This window comes from Seriola dumerili, unplaced genomic scaffold (genome assembly GCF_002260705.1).
Source record: "Seriola dumerili isolate Sdu_G_001 unplaced genomic scaffold, Sdu_1.0 BDQW01000449.1, whole genome shotgun sequence".
In the NCBI taxonomy this organism is placed as follows: domain Eukaryota; kingdom Metazoa; phylum Chordata; class Actinopteri; order Carangiformes; family Carangidae; genus Seriola; species Seriola dumerili.
The window spans coordinates 5,483,194-5,505,308 of NW_019174704.1; the positions used below are offsets into that span (position 1 = coordinate 5,483,194).

Sequence of the window (22,115 nt, forward strand, 5' to 3'; positions counted from 1 at the left end):
GGGCAGTGCCGCCTCTTGCGGCGTGGGTGGGGCTGACAAGAATAGACTACATTATGCAGTTCATTTAGTTAACAAGTGAAATAATGGGGAAGCGTGCAGTGGGAATGCCGAGAGAAAGGCACAAAACCCTATTGAGAGCTCTCGGCCGCTTACAGCGTAACCGTCACATGGCCGAACCGAGTCCACGACGGCTATTTAAGGAGCGGCGGTGCGCCTTCAGCACCACTTCGCTGTCCACCGTCAGGAGAGCAGGCTGTCACGACCGAAACTACGCGCCGGCTTTAACTGAAACCACGCCGAGCAACAAGTTTGCAAACATGCCGAGGTCTTTTCTCGTGGATTCCTTGATTTTAAGGGAGGCCAACGACAAAGGGAACGAGAACAACCCACCTTTATTCCCGTACGCCGTGCACACGCCGCACCACCCGCACGGGCTGCCGGGCTCCTGCCACTCCAGGAAAGCCGGGCTGCTTTGCTTCTGTCCGCTGTGCATGACCGCGTCTCAGCTCCATCCGTCCCCACCGACACTGCCGCTCCTCAAGGCATCCTTTCCTCCCTTCAGCTCACAGTACTGCCACTCAGCTCTGTCCAGGCAACACTCTTCATCCAACAGCGTCAACCTCAGCCACGGACCGGGGATATACCAAGCTGCGTACTCAGTCCCAGACCCGCGGCAGTTCCACTGCATCTCCATCGGTAAGTAGAGGCTGATTTAACGTTTGATTTAGTGGGCAAAGCCACGTTGAATCTGTTTTCATAAAATCACTGTGGCTGACAATTTCCCTTATTTTCACAGAAAACAGCAATGGCAAACTTCAAAGCAGTAAGCGCATGCGCACCGCTTTCACGAGCACACAACTTTTGGAGCTGGAGCGCGAGTTCACCTCCAACATGTACCTCTCCAGACTGAGGCGCATCGAGATCGCCACATACCTGAACTTGTCCGAGAAACAGGTGAAAATCTGGTTCCAGAACCGCAGAGTGAAGCACAAAAAGGAGGGCAAGAGCAGCGGCCAAAGGACTGGATCACATAACTGCAAATGCTCTTCCCTGTCAACGGCGAGATGCTCGGAGGAGGAGGAGGATGACATTCCCATTTCTCCATCCTCGTCCGAAAAGGAGGATGTGGACCTGTCCGTGTCCCCCTGAACTCGCCCCTGCCTCCCCTCTGAAAGATTTTGGTCCTCATGATTTTGAATACAGCCAAAAAAGAGAGACTGTTCCTCTTGTGTTCAGACGTCTGTACATAGACAGAGAATATTTAATCAGGGGATTCCCCTGAATTATTGTATAGCTGTATACATGTTGTACGTTTTGTATGTAGTTTTTTTCTGAAAACGGTCCATTTGTTGTTGCCAATCCAATGAGCATGGTAGGCATATTTGTAAAGAGAAACCCAAATGATGAAAAAAAACAATAGCAACATTGTTTATTAGTATTTTGGGGAAGACAGTATTTTGTATACATGATGAATACTGGTCAAATTCATTCTATGTGGATGGAACTGTGACTTCAAATATGGAAAGCTGGAGAGAAATTCCGTCACTATCACATTGCTGAGATCACCCTGAAATTATATCTTCAGTGTAATTGAAAAATATTTATTTATTTAAAAATGTTGATACTTAAATAAAAATATTTCTGTGCGGCAGACAACGTTGTCGTGTGAGTTAAATATTTTGGTCTTTGCGCACAGTGAGTGCGCACAGTGGCGCACGTAAAAACTAAACTCAGGTTAGTATTAGTAGTCTAAACATTAAATTTATAGAGAGGATGTTGTGAGAAGACTTAGATAATGGCGAATACGGTGTGATAGTCTTTGGTCAAAATGGTAATATGAATTACATCTCCACACATTTTAACCTCCCCCGGCTGCGCTGTACGTGGCAACGTGTGTGGATGTGCAGTGCGTTATCTCAGACCTAAGACTCAGTTTATGTGCTATTTAAAATATATATTTTAATGTTCTCTTATATAAAGGTGAAGCTGCTGTTCAGGTTATGAGAAAAAAGAAAAAAAAGTGAGTGAGGTTCATAATTTTTGGTCAAGGAGCCAAAAAGAAATTGAGAAGAACAAATGTTTTTTTTTTATTCCCAGACTGCACTGCACACTACAGACAAACAAAAAGTGCTTGTGTATCTAAGGAACACATTAGGCCATACATGCACTGAAGGAGTAAATCAAATGCTCAATAATCTTTATCTCTCAGAGGTGATAAAGACATTGTTGTGGGGTCCTCTTATGTGCTTTCCCTGGGGGACACTCAGCACAGATATCACTGCCTGGGTCCTTTGGAGCTCTTTTCAAGTTCCATCCCAGCTGAAATGATCCGTCTCGTGTGACTGAGTTAATAATCACTGCGGGTGTATAATGGTGCACCAGGAGTGTGCATATCTTAAGATATCGATCTAACATGAAAATAAATGAGGAAAAGACACAGTTTGGTGTCCATGACCCATATTGTTCATGTTGTTAACGCACCAGTGTGGTCAAGTTTATTGTCGGTTTTATGAGCTCCAGGTGTGTTTTAGACCTAATACGAGCCTCTCCAACACAGCCAATGTTACTCTAAAATAGAAAAACATAATTATTAATTAGCATTTAGTTAGATTTTTATGGTACATAATTTAAACTACAAAATCAAATAGTATGCCAAGTCAAAGACCAGGCATTTTCAAACATAAATTTAGGCTTTTAGGCAAAATACTTCTGTAAACTCCTCTGGTTAAATAGTCTTAAAAGAATGTATAATGATATTTTACTGCAGTTAAAAAAATATGTCATCTGATAACTCAAACATCTCCAAAAATACCCAACTATGAATTTAGCATATAGTTCCACTTTTGTTCGCCTATTTTACGCACCGCTACATCTGCTCTCTGACTGAAGCTTTGGCTCTCAAAATTATATTTATTATGCTGAATAGGCTTTAAATGATATTTCCCCTCTTAGAAACGTATCTCTAGACTTTTTTAAAGGGAGTAAAAACTGTTCTTAAATTGCGTACAGCACATTATCTGCATCAGTGTGCCTTTTTTTTTTTGGATGAGAAGTTTCACTTGTAAACTTTCATTTAATTGTTCACTTAACCATTTTAACAAAACTCTAATATTTGCATTTGTTAAGATATGGGATTAGACTATTTTGTTAATTGCACCATAGAGCCCCATTTTGCTCACAACGTCCTCTGCAAAGCGCCCTTTATCCATTCAATAGCCCGGGGGTATGCGCCCTGGGGGAGCTTATACGCTCGGTGCTCCAAATGCTCAATTTATTTATTCTTAATTTTGTGCCGATCAATTCATTGAAGCAAAAAGGACTACGGTGTCTTTTTAAAAAGAAGAAAAGGGAATTGTGGACGTAACCTTGACGGAGCTGAGGAGAGGGCTCCCCTGACGCTGGAGAGCCGCTTGAGTCAACAGGCGCCCATCTAGCAGACTCGCCCTTGTCTTTATTCTGGCTAATTTTTTATTTACGGCTTTTCTTTGACATGTCTCTTATCTATCAGATTAAAAGAACAGCTTGTAACAAATCAGTCTGCACGATTTACAACAGCATTAAAAGGGGACAAAGGGAGCAGGCAGTCAGTACCTGAGAGTCTGGTAGACGGCGCGGCGCTGCAGCTGATTCGATGGTTTGAAAATACGCACGAAACAAAATACTTGAATCCTGAAAAAGAGCCTTTGTACGTTTCTTTAGAAATCAAGCAATTCTGCATGACAAAGGACAATTAATAAGCCGTCTTTTCACGACCAGCAGCTGGTTTCCCCGTCAAGGAAAGTTGGAAAAAATTCAGACTGAATGCGCGCAAAAGCCCTTTGCGCGCAGACAGCAACCCAAGGTGACCCATTTGGCACAGTTAAAATAACCAAGCCGAGGTAAAAGCGAGGGAACTGTCAAAAACATTTAAGCTGAAATATCTTGAAATTGCAAATCCCTTTATGTGGAGGGACGCTGCCGATGTGGGTTAGTCTTACAAAGGAGGTGGTTAAGTTGGAGAGGCTTTGGAAACGGACACGTGGCTTCTCAATGAGAGCTCTTTTGGACCCGCGTGGCTTGCTGTGGCACTGCACATTCAACTACTTTAAACTTATCCCGCCTAATAAGTGCGTGTAGTAAACCTAACATGTTAACCTACCAACTTTAACAAAGTAGTTTGTAAACTTTTACACACTTTAGCACGTTTATAATATGTTTGTTTTCGCGTTTTGAAAGGACAAGTGCCGGCTGCTCCAGGCTTCCAGCCTCGCCTGTACATGTAGAGTATGTGTTGTTGTTGGAAAAGGGCAAACTATTTTCACTTTTCAAGAGGATATTTTTAATAAGCATTTAATAGTTTATTGCACTTTTAACCTCGCATTTATGACTTTATGATATGCGGTGGCTTTTTGCAGTTTTTTTTTGCCATTAAACAGTTTGTTCGAAGGAAATAGTTTTTGGATGTAAATACAGAAATCTGATCATGTTTGTGCGATTTGAAAATGGTAATGTTTTAATTTTGCATCAACACCGGGAAGGCAGCTTAATATTACATCTATAGTCTATATAAAAGGTATTTTCTTCTACATTCTTGTACATATTCATCCCAACAACTCGACCTGCATGAGAAACAGTTTCAGTTGATCTCTGTGGTTTTTGCGGGTTTTTTTTTTTTATGGCTGTGGTTAAAGTAGGAGAAAATGGAACAGCAACATGTCTCATTATGGAGCTGTTAGTGGTGACAAAGTGTGTTCAGCCTGCTCAAGTGGCAGGGAAGGAAACCACTCGTCATTGCCTTGAACTGCGACTGTTTACTGCTGCAACATTTGAACCCATTCAGCTGCATATAATCTGTTTAACAGCTAATCAGTAATGTAAGATGAAGGACTGGCACGCAGCTTCACTTTTCCTCAGTTCCCCCCTCCTCTAATTGAATATTCAACGCGCGCACCGTGCTCTGCTTGCCTTTTTCAGTGTGCCGCTGAGAATACGCCTTTTTAATTCTCGGCCCATACACAAGCAGTGTCAAAGGTCGAGAAATAATGAACTGTGCAGACATGGAAGTAACCTCTGCAAGCGCCAAGGCTGGTCCAAAGTGAATGCTTCTGAATGGGAATTTGCTCAAAATTTTGCATGTGACATTTGGATAAAATTTGCCTACAGTGGGCTTTTCCTATACCATCCGTTGACTGCTGTCACCTGCAGCAGGTCCACACGTGAACAGGCCTCAGCTGTGACTTGAAACCCGAGAACAGGAGACCACTCTGGTTGCTGAGATATGAGTTGGAAGCAACTAAGCAGGCGGTGATCTCTTATATTTTATCGTCCAGGTAAAAAAACAACAACAAATAAACCTAAATTTAATTTCATTTAAAAATAAAGATATGTAATAATAATTAAGTGCATATAGAGTTATTTCTTGCACCAAGTCTTCCACTCTGTCTTAGTGTTGACTTTTTAAAGCAAACACGTGTTGTGCACCCTGCCCTGTGATTCCTACTGTATGCAGCCTGATCAGTGTGCTGTGGTGCAGCATCTCTGTATAGTAGGAAACAAGCTGCAGCAGAACTGCTCTGCCCTGTGCTGGTGAATGGACGAGATTGTGGTTTTACAATAAGAAAACATGCAGTTTAAAGTAAAAAGAGGCAAGTGCAAGTGTCTTCGGTGAAGGGAAGCTACACGCACACATAGCGCGTGCACAACCCACGCGTACACAAGCAAACACAGAGACGCAACACATATAGGCCTCCCGCGGCATGGTGCACAGGGCGGTGGTGTTTTCGTCCACAGATAGAGACTGGTTAACCGTCACTTCTCGGCCACACTGTATGTAGAGGAGTTGGGAGTACTTCACGTACCTGAAGCACAGACAGTCTTCAGAAAGTCTGTCTGTTTATTCTGCAGTTTAGTGGCTTGTTCAGATCCCGCAGTGTGGAGCAGGAGCGTCATCTGGTGGCAAAGACCAGAGGCAGTTGATCAACATGAACTGCACAGCCATGCTTTGTAGAACTTCCTGTTTTATTAAAGATTAAAATAATATTTCAATACTGTTGCCTATAACATGAGTTTTGTAAACATCACAAGCAAGAGCAAAATAGCAGGCACGCTGCTATAGGTCCCACACGCAACACATGCAACCGGGTGCAGAATCACATCTGATCTGGAAAGGGCCCCATCCCTCTCAGGGGGCCCCTTGAATGCTCCTCATTCACACAGCAGCACCACGGCCCCTTTTATCTTGCCCCTCTCACTGAGCTGCTTTCTGAAGGACTGTATGGAAGTTTTGAAATTCTGTGCACTCCGAGGAAAAATAGCAACAAGTGCTTTCATCAAGTATCTTAAATACCTCAGTTGTTACACAGCTACCAACAGTTGGACTAACCAACAGACGGTCGCGCATGCAGGCCATTACTAAAATTAGACAGATATGGAGGAGAACATGCAAACTCCACACAGAGAGGCCACACTTCACCGTCTTGCTGTGCTGCCAAGCAACATCTTGTGTGACTATATGAGGAATATTAATAACCTGAGCTTCTTCTATTCTGTGGTATTATAAAGAGTGTTATTCAATATAACCAAAGGAGTGCTTCACTTGGGAAAAACACTGCAATCAATAAAGAAACTCATAGTTGATTGGAACTATCTCAGTAGTTTTCTCATAACTCTAAGTACTATAATCTATAATTATGACCTACTACTACTAATTAACTGGTTATTGTCATAAGTGTAATATTAATTTGGGACAGCAAATGACACTGATGACGTTGCATGACCAATGACGCCTGGTCCTTATTCTGGTCATGTTTAAACCCAGGGTAATAAATACACAGTTGCATTTTACCATTTAGTGAGAATATCACTGCTTGGCATTGTATGTTTTCATGAAAGTGATTCGTTTACAGAGCAAATGACTTTCATAACTTTTTTATTCTCATAACTTTTTGATGTAACAAAACTCAAGTGTCTTATGTACATTACTTCAGACAAACTTCCATCATCTGACAATTAAGGCAAAACTCTTGTCCCAAAATTCTCATTTCATGTGTTTTTCCAAGGAATGCAAACTGTTCAATCATTTGCACTATCAACAAGTATACAAAAGTTACAAAACAAATAAAAAACACTGAAATCTCCATTAACATCTAAACATTACCTGATTAACAGTGTAATCATTCATCCAATCCACCCAGACTACAGTATAAAACACACTGCAACTTCAACAACATCCAAATCATCTTTAAAAAATACTGTTACCTCCTTTAACAGCCCAGCTATGTTACATGGGTGCTCACACAAAAATAGCACAAAAGGTAATTATATCAGATGCGAAGAAAAGACACAAAACCTGGAGATACCATCCATCATCTGACTTTGACTCAAAGCACCATCAAGGTCCAAGCTCACTGAATACAGTCAGTGTGCACAAAGTCTGCCTCCAGTTTATTGTCAGATGAGCAGCTCCAGGATTTTACCTTTGACAACATCATTCCTCATTTCTACAATGCTGGTTCATCATTATTGTCAAAAAAAACAAAACAAAATAACAAATAAAAAACTGCCATAAAATACAAAGTAATTACAGAAAATAAAGAGACACATTAAAGTCCTTCAGTGGGTAAATACTATTAATTACGATTCTGATATATTTAAATCAGAAAGAGGAATTTCTTTTTAAATATTAGTTTAAAAAAATACATTGACATCAGCTTATCACAGAGCCAATAGCTACATACAGTATAATGCGTCATAGGTATCAAGTTTACTTTAGTAATTGAGATAAATAAACACATCCTCATCTACATGATCAAATGCAGGGCTGTTAAACTGTTAACAGTGTCATTGTCAGTTCTTCAGTTCACCATTTTATGTCTTGCTAACTTTTACTGTACACTTCCTGTATCAAGAGTTCTTAATGTTCAGGGATAAATTCACTTCAGACATTAATATTTACGTGAAGAGGTTGTAATCAAATTCAGTATGAACTTGGCTGTTGATATGTTTAAAAACAATCTTTATGAATTGATCAAAAACTTAGGTTTAATTTAAAAGCCTAAACTTAAGATTTTACTCTTACATTTTTAGCTTTTTCTGGAGATTTCAGCTGTATCTCACGGTCTTCCTCAGTGATTGGAGATTGCTCAATGGTATGTCACCATGACAACCAAATAACCTTCATTCACAGAGAACAAATGTGAGATATGGTTGAAACCAGTGATGGAAAGTAACTAAGTAGATGTACTCGAGAACTGTACCACAGATTTGTCCTGTGAGCCTTTGCAGGGTCCTGATGCTTATATTGGAAACCACTGCACTAAATTATTCAAATGTATGTTAAGGAGTTAAAACTCGCTCCTCCTCTATCAGCAACATTAGTAAAATGCTGTTTACGCTTTGCTGCATCATTATTAACAGCCAGTAATTTATCAGTCACAGGGGACATTTTACTACATGGTGCGGATAATACTTCTGCACTTTTACTTGCGATGGAGTATTTTTAAATGAGCACACTGGTACTTTTACTTAAGTATGTGAATACTTCTTCCACCACTGATTAAAACCTCTGGAATAAGCCAGTAAAGTGTTGAGTTATTGTTACTTTCTTGTTTTCTTCTTTTTTTTTGTCAAGGTTTCACACTCCATCTTCCTGAATATGTCCTATATAAAGTCTGGCAGTGTTTCTTTTTGTGCCAAATGGCAGCAGCTAATTTTTTAGTTAAATATCTAAATCTTCTGAGAAGATCCGGCAGTGATGTACTATGACTGTGTAGTACCACATACTGTGGATGACAGGGTAGACTTTTATTTCCATATCTCAGATATAAGTTAAATCTAACACAATTTTTGTGCAAAAGTGTGATTGTCACTGGTTCCAACTTCTCTCATTTGAATATCAGCTGTTTTTACATCTTCTATGATAATAAACTGAATGTTTGGGTTTTGGACCACTTTTTTGCCAAAACCAACCATTTGAAGACGTTAGCTTGGGCTCTGTGAAATTGTGACGAGAATTTTTTTTTTTTTCTATACCCTGATATTTTATAGACCAAACAATTCATCTACAAATCAAGAAAACAATCAGCAGATTAATTGATAATGGCAAATATTTTGAAAAAAATTATTGCTTAATTGGCTGTTACATACACCATGGCTTCACCAAATCTTTCTCAAACGCTTCAGGACTTTTGTGAAAGGAATCAGTATTTCAACTATAACTTTGTCCCTCAAGAAACGAATTTAATCATAGCAAACAAAACCCTGTGATTAACAACGGGTTTCCTAATATACTGTTTCAGTCTCATAATCACTGACTGCACCTCCAGTCACTCAATCTGCCTGTGGCTCCTGCTGTCAAATATCATCGACCTCCTCTGCGGCTGATAGAAGCAGCTGGTCGATGTTTCCAGTCTCTGTCCGCTTTTTGGAATAGTCATTTTGTTTTGAAGAGTGATCCCTTCCGCCGTCCTGAAGTTCTCCGCCATCTCTTTGGAAAAGACATTGCCCGCTGAGGCGTCATTCAGGCCCTTGATGGACGACAGGAGCTTGCCATCGTCCCCTGACGGTGGGTAGTCCATGATGGGAAAAGGCGGGCTGAGCAGGATGAGACTTTGAGGCCTCTGCCTGTTCCTAAAGGACGGTCTTTGTAGAAGGTTCCCTCTGTTAGGTCTGGGACAATCTACAAACACATCCAGACTGGGAGCGTGTCTCCTTGTTATGACTGGCAGTTCTGGAGTAGATGTGGTCTTCACAGACTCAGCAGATTTCTCCACACTTGGGTGTTTTTGGTGTTTAGGGGCCGGCTCTTTATTCTCCAGCTCCTCCTTTAGATCTGACATCATCTGAGGAGGTGCAGCGTTGCTTTTCTCTGCGCTCATTTTAGGACATTCCTTTTCTTGTTCCTTCAATGCATCAAAATCCTTCTCGTGTCTGGAGTGAGGTATCTGACTGTACTGCACCTTTGGAGGGATGACAGGCACAGCTTTGGCCTGGCATGTTTTTATCATGAAGGCTGTTCGCACTGATGACACACTGACCGGGGCTGAATTTCGGCGTAGAGGCGCCTGCCGATCATTCAGAAACAACTCCAACTCAGAAGGCAGCCCGTTGTTTACATTCCCAGACGAGGTTAGTAATCCTCTCGGACAAGATGAAAACTCTGAGGAATTACAGTTTTGCTGATTAGAAATGTCTCTGATACATCTATACCCCAGGTCTAAATTAAGAGAATATGGCCTGTGCTTGTAAAAGCAGTTCTCCTCTCTTTTCTCTGGAGCAGCTGCCTCGTAAGACATCTGTCTGTAAAACCTATGAGATGACACTGTATTCTTCTGTTTTGTTGAACTGCATTTTCCTGTGTGAGGTTGTGTTGAGTTATTGCTGCTCACGCCGACCCGTGTAGGTACAGACGGCAAATACATCCATTTAGTTTCAGGTTTGCAACTGGACGTTTGAGGAATGCTTCCCGAGAAGCGCTCAGTGCTCTTCATGGGAGATTGTTTGTTATTATCAACTGAAGGAGATGAAATCTTTCCCTCCTCTGGGCTCAGAGTTTCCCCACGAGAGCTGAAGGGTGACAGCTGGTTAAACAACTCCTCTATGTCAGGTGAGTGGAGGGGGCTGGTTACCCACTGCTTGGTGGAGCTAAGATCCTCCCAGGGCTCCACCAAGTCCAGCTCCTCCGAGTTCCCTGCACATCCCTCCTCATCGTCAAGGTTTGGCAGCTCCACGTTACGTCTCTCCTCCAGACACACGGAAAGCCTCTGAATAACCTCCAACTCAGGAATCACACTCTTCTTTGCTCCATCACAGGAGACTTTTTTGTCGCCTTGAGGAATTTCATGTTTCTGTGATTTGTCTGAATGATCTGATCCTGAGAAGCCTCCGATTGTTGTGGAATCCTCTGCTGTCAAAGGATTTGTAACTTTATCTAAACATGATTGCTTTAAAGCAAGTTGGAACCGCTTGGTATAAGCGGGTTCATCTTTGCTCATGGGTTTTAATTTTAGATGCAGTTTTTTCTGTTTCTCATCCACCATTCCAGCAGGGCAGGCATTTTCTCTGCTTCTATCATCGATTGCATCAATGTTTTTGTGAAGAGAAAATAAGATATCTGACTCAGAGGGTTGTTTCTTTGCAGAGCCTGATCCAGTGGCGATTGCGTGATCACTCAGAGAGGTATTTGAAGACTGCTCCCTACATAACAAAGAAAGGGACGGAGAGCTGCGGCTTCGCTTTGACTTAACATCCATCGTTAACTTTGCGCCCTCAGAAATGCTCCTGGAGCTGAAAACTGGTTTAAAAGTCTCGTCCAGCAGGTCAATTTCAGGTTCAGTTATCTTCAGTTCTTGGTGGAAGTCAGACCACAGCTCTTTCCCAGTGGGACATTCCTTGCGCTGAGAAGAAATAAATGATAAACAAAAACAAAACGGACGGGATTAAATATAAACAAAATGATTCCACTGTTCATTTCTAGAAAAAACAGCCATAGTCATCCCTATGTGCTGGTCTGAGCCATAGATATGTGGCCAAAATATATTCATCCTCACATTAGCTCTGTAGAAATTTAAATAATAAGGGTTTTGGGAAATTTAAGAATTACAATTCAACATTCAAACAAATGTCTCTCCTCCTAAAGCAGGAAAATTGGGATTCAGAGGACAATCTTAATTTGACTTTCTGAGAATTGGATGGACCAGTGTTAAATCTGAAGGCACTAACAAGTGACCAAATACTGATGTGGACTTTTATTTGCTGACTTTTGCTTTTTAACTTTTGCTATTTGACTTACTTTTGGTATTTTAAGCTCTTTATCTTAAAAAAAAAACTTAATTCTGCTCGAGTGGCTGCACTACTAACTATGCTTTAACAGCAAATCATTTACCAGTTGTATAGCTATGGGCTGCTTGTGCATTTCTTTCCCAGGAGGTGGCACTGCATCTTCGCCTTCTCTTGCAGTTGCAAGGGACGGCAGTTCCAGTTCAGAAGTATTCATCCCTCCTTGACCTTCTGGCACAGCTTCTTTGCTTGTATCTGAGGAAATAGCATGTTTTAAAATAGTTTTCATTACATCTTAAATCAGGTTTGACCTGAACAAGCCATTTTAAAATATGATAAAGGGAGATGTAGTCACCCTCTGGCGGTGCTCTAGAGGTCAGCTCCTCTGTATTTTTCTTCTCCGTTCCTTCCTGCTTCTTTGGTTGCAGTTGGGGGAAAGTGTTGCTCTTTCCACTGTTGCTGCTCTGCTCTGAGGTCTCTTTGCAGGGTTTCAGACTAGCTGCTTTGTCCTTGACGGGCCCTCTGCACGGCGTGCTGTTAGAGCTGATAACAGCTGACACACGCAGGGGTACAGAAACAGCAAAAGGCTCAGATATGTTGACGGCTCGCCGCTGATGCCTTGGCGAGGACTCAAGCGGGAAGAAGCTTCCTGGGAAGGAGGGCCGAGACGAGCTGTTGTGGGAGGAGCCCGAGTACAACATCCTCCTGTTTTTTGGAGACGTAGGCTTGTAGCCGCTGAGGTCATCACCTTTGAACACCTTCAGTTGCTCTGGCAGTGTTTTATGAGGGGGTGCAGAAGCACCTGGTGACTCTTTTTGGTTCATGCTAGAGCTCCAGCCACCTGCTGCCCCGCCATCTTTCTTCCCTTTAAACTCCCAGTTTTGGTCATGTTCGCTCAGGTCATAGAGCGAGTCAGATCCCAGTGTTCTGGATTTTACATCTGGAGCAAAAATGCTGCCAGGTCCACCAGCTGGACTGTTGTTTCCTGTTCTGTCATCATCTGTGCAATAAAAATAACATGATGAACAAAACGTGTAAAATCAGCTCACGGTTATAGATGCAACAACTCATTTATAATGAGGGAATAGACAACACTTAAAGTTTGTAAAATTACACTTTTCATGCTAATGAAATTTTCATGCAAGTAAATACTGTATATTTAGGTTTTAGCCCCACCTGTTGGTAAGGAGCATAAAGACTCCATACTTCTGGATGGACGCAGAGCTGCCTTTTCTGTGAAAAAAAAAAAAAAGTTCCATTGATATTATTACACTTTCATAGAACGTGGACAGCAAATCACTTTTGGGGAAGCATTAAAATTAAATTTGAAATGTATTAAGAAACAAATTTCCACACATTCTTCAATATATGGAAATGGTCTTGAGCAGAGATCAATGAAAATGTGATTTTTCCTTCGCAAATTGTTTCATATGAATAATCTGACAAGCCCGAGGAGGTGGCGAGTATAATAACATATATGATCGAAAACCCTTAAAAAGGAACTGATTTTTGTGAGGAGGAACTTAGTTTTCTCTCATTTCCTAGCCGAGGAATTACCCCTTAATCCCTTAGATTCATCGTGCATCACCTTGGGTGGTGAATTGATCTAAAATAATCCAATCAGGTGCCTGACATTAAAACATGCAGCCCCTTCTGTATGTGCAGAAGATTAGATCTTAGACACTCTTCAAGTTTCCATTCCTAGTTGTCCTTTAATGATGATCTCTAGCTTTCTACATCATGGTGTTACAAGTCTGTCTCTCTGTTGTTTGGCTTGGGAACTGTTCATGTTCACATTGGACTTTCTTAATCTCCAGGAACAACATATACACTTAGCGACCTCTTCCCTGTTTGACACTTTACCTGTCATCCCCTGTGCTCTTATGAACACACTACCGTTCCGGCTCAGTTTTCCCTTCGAGTCCACAGACCTTCCCAGGTTGAAGATGGACTTCCACTTCTTTGATTTTCCAGAAAACTTTCTCCTAAAAGACAAACAAAGATAGTTAAGTCCGGTGCCATCCCACAGCTTGCCCTGACAGTAATAAATACAGTCATCATACGTGCATCAAACACTCAAGCATCAAGCATATTGTTTGTAAATTATACTCATAGCAACTCAATAGACTGAATTCAAATCTGTCGTACTTGCTGTCTGATATGTCTATGACGGTGTGGTAGAGCGTGGCAGTGCTGGTATCAGGGAGACTGTTCTCTCGCTGACGTTCTTTATGTACAGGATGGTTCGGACTTAAGGAGCGGGCCTGAGCTTCTTCCAGGCTCATCAGTTTCATCGGCCCACACTGGCCACTGATGGGCAGCGTGGCGTACTTCTCCCCACACATCAAACTCGGTCCTGAAGAAGTAGAATAAGTCCGTTTTGGAAACATGTAGTTATAATAATAATAATAATAATAATAATAATGAAAAATAAATAATAATCCAATGGTGAGTTAGCAAATCTCTCAGGCCTACAAAACTCCATTATTAAACGTATGTTTAAATGTCATACCTTCTTTGGGTTTGATTTGCACTGAACCACTGCTGAAGATCTGATCTGTGTGGTTTAAAATAAACTCAACCACTGACTGTTGTATCCGCACCTCCTGGAAAGCCATGTCTCCGTTACCAGATGAAGCTTCAATGTTTTTAGATCTAAGACAATAAGAGATGAAGATAAGAAAGGTTGAAATCCTATTTTTGCACATTTTCCCAAAACAGCCTGTGAAATTCATTCAAGCTTTAAGTAAGAACACTTTCCTAATCCCATTTTTGTGCTTGTAAAGCATCTCTGCATTTCGTTCTGCATCAACTGAAAAAGAAGAGGATTATTTTTATATGAAAGGAAATAGTTCAAGCAAATCCATGAAACAAAACTCACCTTAACAGATTTGGAGCCCACACCAGGGCCAGGTTACGTGTATGCATGTTTGTCTGGGTGCTTAAGGTGGCGAGGTGGGCCAAGTGCTTCATGAGGTACTCCAGAGTCCTGGAGACAGTTGATAAACACTTCTTGTCACATTTATTACAACATTATTAGTGAGTACGAGCAAACAGGACCATCAGTTGGACAATAGTTGAGAATAGGGCTTAAGTAAAAAAGTTCACCTGAAGTGAGGGGTCGGCAGTTCTTTGATAACCATCTGAATGTATAGAAGTCTCTCATGATCACCCTGGACTGAGACCACTCCCTGCATGTAAAACAGACAGATGTCCATATCAAAAGAATTTTCTAGGCAGAAATAAAAAACAGATTTGGATGACTGATCCCCGTGCCTAGCCAGCACTGTGTTTATTATTTCATTCCGGTTCATGATTATGGTTGATGAAAGTTTCCCCAAGATTACCAGTTCACAATCAATGTATTGATGAACTTCAGCGTAAAGCTATGGTTGCTCTCCATAGTCCTGCAGGCTTCCACCAACTCTCCCCGCTGAACAAATGTAGACGGACATGCTGCAGAGCGTGCAGTCAAACTAATGCGATTGAGGCCCGAAACAGCTGTTGCATTTGTTAGTCATGTGTGAGGTTGTCCAAATGTGCTCGTGTGCGGTCTTGTGCTATTATCCAAAAAGGCTACAATCTACAGCAAAATGTCTAATGGATGTGGGAATGGAAATATGGGGGGGGGGGTGTCATTCAGTGTGCAACCCATCTAAAAACTTAAGAATGAGTTCATTCACTCCAAGACAACAAGAGAGTTCTACAATAGGGTAATGGTATGGTGTTGTTTTTTATATTACGACACGTGAGGACCTGATTTTTCGTAAAACACTGGACTACTGGAGTTTTCAGGCATGAGCAGCAAGAGAAGTATGAATGCCAAGGTATGCAAATGGCCCGTCAAGGTACACAGAAAGCTACACAGAGATCATGAATCAGGTCTTACAGTTTGGTATTCCTGTTTCCTTCTCCCCTGCTCCTGTCTAAAGTGTCTTTCACATCTGCAGTTCACCCAGAAAATGTGGCCATACAGTTTCTCCCTGGTATTAAATGTAGATTTTGTGTCACCCCAATTTTGGCCGCACAGGATGTCGTATAGGATCTCATTATACTTTTAATATTTTTGCTTTTGCTTTGCTGCATACTTTAAACCTCCCTGTGATCCAGAAGGGCCGGAAACAAACTGTTTTCATCCTTAAATCAAGCTCCTCGGTTAAACAGTGCAACAGAAAAAAACTGTTATTTGTCAGGACGGCCTAGCAACAGGCTAGCCCACATAAAACAATAAAACATACCACACATGAAAGCTAAAACACATCATAAACACTTCTCTCAGTCTCATAAATCATCCTTTTATGATTATAAGGCAACAAAACTACCACTTTTAATAGAGGATGATAATGATGATAAATCAAAGTGTGGTAGAAGGAATGCTTTTTTGTATTTTTCTAATATGTAATGTTCTTTGCCTACAGTTCAGTTGACATCTGCTAATTGTACTGTAGTCTCTAGGGAAGAGATGAAAACAGCAGATCAATAGTGAGCCAGAGAGATGAGGTCACACTCATGAGGTCTGTATAGTGCTGACACAAATATACCGAAGTGTCATGTGGAACAAATACTGCTTACTGACTTCTAGTGCTGGGGTTGCCATTCTCTCTGTAACTTATTACTGTTTGTAAAGCATGAATTTAGAATAAATCTGATGTAAAACCATTGGATGTTTCACCCTTTTATCGAAACTGCAAGTGCGATTTGAATGTACTCACGGTGAATTTGCTGTATAGCTCGTATGTGAGCAGAGGATTGGGTAGCTCCCTGAAGTACAGCTTACATAAGGAACCCACACAGTGGATGTCCTGGAGGTACACTTCCTTTGTAAGGTCAGGGCACGCCTCAGAGCAGAATTCCTGCCTGCGCACACAACACACACACACACACAGCTGAATGCTTTGATTGTTTAACACCCCTGCTACCTACTGTTGCTGTATTGAAAGCTATCTGGATGACTGACATTGTTATGAAAAAATAAACAGCAATAAAGATGCTAAACAGGTTCAATCCTAGTCTGAGAAAACAATATTATGTAAATTAAATAAACCATGACATTTTATTTAGTCTGCATGGATAAAATAATTAGATGGAACTAATTTTATGGGCATGATTTGAGATAATAGCATTTGATTTAGCGTAGCATCAATTTTTACTGAATAACTGGAGCGGCTCCAAACAGGATATTTACATGTAATTATAGATAAATGTGTACAGAGCTGATACATACAGTACATGCACTGTTGTCCAGGATTTTAAACGCTCATGTTCTGCTACAAAAATCATTCTTTTTAATTACATCATCTGATGTCTATAATATTTTCTATGACTTGGCGTTCTTGATGCCTCACGCAGCTTGAGTTTTTGCTATTGCGACGCCATTATTGTAAACAAACATGTTGCATGAGTACCTGAGACGCTGGATATTTGAGGTGACCCCCGACAGTCTGTAGATCCCGTCCACAATCCCATGCTTTTCAATAAACTCTGCACATTTCTTCAGAACCTGAGGAACTGGAGTTAATAAAGTGTGTTAGTCATTATTTTCTTGAGAAACATGTCAGAGAATCTTAAAGACATTTATTTTCTCCTGTTTCAGCTCTTTTATTAAATCTTAAATCTTAAAAGCAGAAGAAGGAAACACTTTTAAATGTAACGTTCCAGTGGTAACAATGCACATAAGGTTAACTTCATGGTATGGGTTTGCTCCACCATGGCTCTTTTCTATCCCTTAGGGCCGCTGATTGTAGGTGGACTTTGACAGGAAGTTAAAAATGGTTTGTTTGTTTCAAAGGAAGGTTGACACACCCAGTCCTTGTAGCTGGTATTACTTACGACATTTCCTCTAATAGAAAACGGCTTTTGAAATGTTACCACTGACCTACACAGCTTTCTCAGCTGCAGTACATCACCTTCTGTATACAACTGCCTTTGGCCGCACTCACAAATACATCTCAACAGATTTAACTGTGGCTCAGCAGTGTCTCTTAACTCACATGCTCTGATTCAGTCAGACCACAACTTCCCTTTAGCTAATACTGAAAATAACAATTGGTTGCAAATTGGTCTACTTGGAAAAAGCTGATCCATTTGAATCATGTTCTGCAGGTTTCGATGCACACATGCTTGGATACACAAACTGGCCATTTTTTTCAAAAGCATGAGATCAGAAGCCTTTTAACTGCAGACTTGTGTAGGTGAGCGGATATAAAATGTTGAGTTATCTTGGCTTGATACTAATCTCTATCAAGTGGTTGATTTCAGATATAAAGAACAAAATGAAATTTCATAGAGCAATAAATTGACCTTTAACCTCTAACAAGGCATAATATAAAGTATTAATCAGTAATTAATTGTGTATCAGTGCAGGTTTAAAGACATTTACTTGGTATTCACATGTGCAAATCAACAGTGAATATGACATAACTGTCTTTCATAGATAAAAACAATCAAAAACATAGTTTCTTTAACATCTTTTGAGTGTTTCAGTTCCACATGCTAACTTACATTTATATAAATGACTTGCTGAAAAAACATTATTTTATTTCAAGATGTACCAATAATGGATTATTCTATTGGTAGTTACATTGTTCTGTCTGTCTGTCTCTAGACGTCTTTTATTCCTAAGTAAAAAAAATGATCATCCTTCCCAAAAAAGTAAAATCGATCCTCCACAAAATGAAGTGAATTTTTTTGTCAGTAGTCAGTTTCTCAGTAATCACTGCAGACCAAGAATCTTCCATTTACACACTGACCTATTTGACTTAATTGGACTTTCAGTGACATGCCTGTGGTCAGATGCTGGATGATGGACAACTCTGCAGCCTTCATTTAGTGTCTGTCAGTCTCTGCACTGAGGGAAGATTTCTGCTTCTCGTAGAGGCTCCAAAATATAGTTTGTCTCTCTGCTGATTTTTACAGACATTATAAAGTAACATGAAATTAAATCAATGGGTGATACGTGGCGAAGATCATTTCAAGTTAAAATATGACTCAGACTCAGTAGATCCAAGTTATTTAGTGATTTGTTTCTGCTGTAATGTTTAATATTCCATTAAATACTGGAACTGCAGCTGCTGCTCAGTGGGTGGCTTTACAAAAACCTTTAACAGCCCTGCATTCTTTCTCCTTTTTGTCAGGTTTTATAAACATATTTTATAGTAACATTATTGTATGTTGACCTAATCACCTTTAAACTATTCTCAAGGCACTTTAAACTCATGGTCACTTTTGTCTGTGTGAGACAGGAAGTCTGAGTTTCATACGTTTTTCAGGTCCATCACAGATTTTGACTTTGCATTTTAATTCATCACTCTCAACAACCAATTATTATTTGAGATATTTCACTATAATTTTACGAACCTGAAAGTAAACAAACATTATCAGAACACAACATTGTGTAAGATTTTCAGTAGGGTTGTGATGCTAAAACGGGATCTATCCCTACTCTAACTGTAAACACACCAAAGTAGAGCTATGTAGAGAACACCATGGAATCAGTTACACTTTAATACTCTGCTAAGAGATATATTTCAAAATAAAATGTTTTTTTCATATCTAAGCTTAACATCTATGTTGTGTCTCTGTTAGTTTGTTCCAGTGGTACTGATTTGCTCTTTAAAAGGCAGTCCACAATATGTCTGCTGGACATCCATAACGAAGGGGTACGACTCATACCTCCTCCCTCACTTCCTGCACTGAATGCCCCTCCTTAGTGTGTGTCCACTCGAACAGGTCATCCTTAAAGTTATCCTCAACGCGGCTATTCATATTCCTCTGCACGTGGGAGACTTGTGTTCACTTTTTTTTTTCTCTTTTTACATAATGATGGTGCTTCCAACAAAAAAAAAATCACAGATGATGGTTGTAAGAAAAGATCAAGGCAGATGAGCAGAAGAAGGAAAGGGGATTATTAAACAAAAGAATAGAGAGCTCTCAAACAAACCTGCCCATATATTTGGATATTTTATATGTTTTGTTTGTTTTTTCTTTTTTCTCTTGTCTCATTATTTCTCTCTCATCCTTAACCAGCAGCACCGCCCAGTCTTTTGTTAGACACAGAAATAGTCATAGGAACTATAGTCACTGTAGGAAATTAACACAAAAAAATGTAAGAGCCACACCCAAAGTCACAAATGACCATTTAATACAGCCAATGGGTGAATGAATGGCCTTCCTAAATGTAAAACATATGTACACCTACAACCTCATATATGTAACCGGTGAACAAAGCCTGTATTGGTTACATAAAGGCTCTTTTTGTCTTTTTTGTCTTAATTTCACCACATAATGTGCATTTAAAGGGTGATAATAACCATGATAATCTAGGAAATGACCAGTAAAGCTCAATTTTCATATAAATGTTAGTTTATATGAGTATGGGTCCCATAACTGATGAAACAAATCACGTGTAGTTTGATGATAGCTGCTTGTAAAAGAGTGTTGGATTTCAAAGAAAGCAAAGTAAAAAAAAGTTTACCATCTTGTCCTGAATTCTGGAGATGTTCTGTCAGGTCACAGCCGAACGCATTTTCACTTCCTTTCTTTTTGGACTTCTGCTTAGTCCCTTTATTCTTCATGTGGCTCCAGTTAGTCGTCCAGATGATTAAAACAAAACGATCCTTGAAAACACAGCGATTGATCCATATGACCCAGAGGAAAAGGTTGAGTTTGTAGGTCAAAAAGCAGCCACATAGAAATCCCAGCAATCAGCTCCCAAAACTCTGCATCCGCTCACATTCTGACTAACCACACGGTTGGAGGCTGAGAGCAGAAGTGACGTCACGTTTTAAACTTTAAGTCCTTTAGATTGTCATTATTTCCAGTGATGACCAGAGAAAAGACCCGGTGTGACTGCTGCTTGGCTGGGACGTGGCAGTCCGCTGCTTTATCTCTGAAAGATTTGCAGAAACAGCATTAGAATCGGTTGGTTTCCTGTTGTTTTTTTACCCCCAGCCAGTCTCTCTCTGCTCCTTTTTTTATCTCCTCCTCTTTTCCTTCATTCCACACAGTCTCCCCTTTTCACTGGTTTCTCTGTGGCTGAGGAGGCATACATGTATCAAGAGAGGCAAATCCCCTCAGGGACATTAGTTGTTAGTTTTATTTGGATTTCCCTTTAAGATTTTTCAAATATTCTGCATTTAGAGTTGGATTCGTGGCAGTGGTGTGGCAGGGATTTTTGAAATGTTGAGACTGTGTAAAGGGGAGGGAAGTGAAGTGAGGGGAGGAGAACAGCTGACTTCTGTTTCTCTCCTACTTTAGGAATTACTGACCTCTTTTATCCATTTTTTTTCATCTGCCCAAACTCAGAGCTAACGGGAAAGCTGCTCTCTGCCTTCCTGAATGCTCCCAATGTATACAATTTCCTGTGCAAAGAGCCCGAGCTCGAAAACAAAAACAGACGGGTTCTGAAGGAAGAGGGAAGTGGGAGGTGACTGAAGTGAGGGCCTGAAGGGCACAGATGGGAAATGGGGGGAAATTGGGGGGGTGGGGGGGTGGACAACACATGGTTGTCGTTACTAACTGCTATGCATGTCATCTTTTTTCTTTTGAAAACTGGACTGTAACTTTATCACAAACACATAATTAGTGAATGCGTTAAATGTATACCATTGATGTTAACATTATAAAGTAGTTCATCTTTTCAGTCAGAACTCCAAGTATATTGGTTGCTTCCTGTTTGAGTAAATGTAATCCAGTTGCATCCCTGCAGTGGAGTACAGTGCCTGAGAAGGTTCACGTAAAACTCCCTGGGTACTCGTGACATATTCCTCATATTTGCAACAGTTTCATGTGGAAAATGACAGACCCTAACCCAACTCTGCCTGAGGTATATTTTAAGACCTAATTACGAATATCAGTATATCTACCCCTGCTGGACCACTGTCAAACCACCACTGACCGCAGTAATTTACTGAGTTGTAAACAATTGTCCAATTACACTTTAACACCACAACTGTAGGCAGAAAAGCTACTGCAAGCAGCCATCAAACAGCCTGTCAAATGATCTATATACATGTCTGTTGCAAAACTGGTTTGGTTTTGGAGTAAACAGCAACTTTTGATATCAAGGTCAAATATCAACAGATTCTGGCTTACAAATGTGACCCACAATACTAAGCTATTGCTGGTTATTACCTACTTACATACACTTATTGTTACAGTGTAGTTTCAAAGACACTTCCTGGCCTCATAACCAGCCTTTCCATAGAAATAAAGGTTTACTCAGAGCTCAGATGATGCACAACTAGCTTAGCATACTGAAACCTAGTTTTATTGGTCACTTTAGGGCAGTAGAAACAAGCTCTAAACACAACCCTGACGTATCATCACCTACAGGTTGGTGTGGTCAATTTGTTAGCAAACTG

The 22,115-nt window shown here is 40.5% G+C and overlaps 2 protein-coding genes across 2 annotated transcripts; one reads left to right on the forward strand and one right to left on the reverse strand.

Annotated features, from left to right (window-relative positions):
* Nucleotides 1–248: 248 nt before the first annotated feature.
* On the forward strand, nt 249–1,149 carry gsx1 (GS homeobox 1). Its single transcript, XM_022762774.1, has 2 exons — nt 249–696; nt 797–1,149. Exons 1-2 carry the CDS (start codon nt 318–320, stop codon nt 1,147–1,149), a joined length of 732 nt encoding a protein of 243 aa, XP_022618495.1. The 5' UTR covers nt 249–317.
* A 7,444-nt stretch (nt 1,150–8,593) lies between these two features.
* On the reverse strand, nt 8,594–20,558 carry arhgap31 (Rho GTPase activating protein 31). Its single transcript, XM_022762601.1, has 12 exons — nt 20,228–20,558; nt 17,160–17,262; nt 16,467–16,611; nt 14,863–14,945; nt 14,636–14,743; nt 14,267–14,409; nt 13,903–14,110; nt 13,618–13,739; nt 12,931–12,987; nt 12,110–12,754; nt 11,861–12,009; nt 8,594–11,372 (listed from the first exon to the last, which is right to left on the reverse strand). Exons 1-12 carry the CDS (start codon nt 20,325–20,327, stop codon nt 9,303–9,305), a joined length of 3,933 nt encoding a protein of 1,310 aa, XP_022618322.1. The 5' UTR covers nt 20,328–20,558; the 3' UTR covers nt 8,594–9,302.
* Nucleotides 20,559–22,115: the final 1,557 nt, after the last annotated feature.

Coding starts and splice junctions, on each gene's coding strand:
- arhgap31 (XM_022762601.1), bottom strand. CDS start 20,327: ATGAAGAATAAAGGGACTAAGCAGAAGTCCAAAAAGAAAGGAAGTGAA. Junction 14,410..14,635: donor TGGGCTCCAAATCTGTTAAG/GTGAGTTTTGTT, acceptor TTATTGTCTTAG/ATCTAAAAACATTGAAGCTT. Junction 12,988..13,617: donor AAGAGCACAGGGGATGACAG/GTAAAGTGTCAA, acceptor TTTTTTTCACAG/AAAAGGCAGCTCTGCGTCCA.
- gsx1 (XM_022762774.1), top strand. CDS start 318: ATGCCGAGGTCTTTTCTCGTGGATTCCTTGATTTTAAGGGAGGCCAAC. Junction 697..796: donor GTTCCACTGCATCTCCATCG/GTAAGTAGAGGC, acceptor TTATTTTCACAG/AAAACAGCAATGGCAAACTT.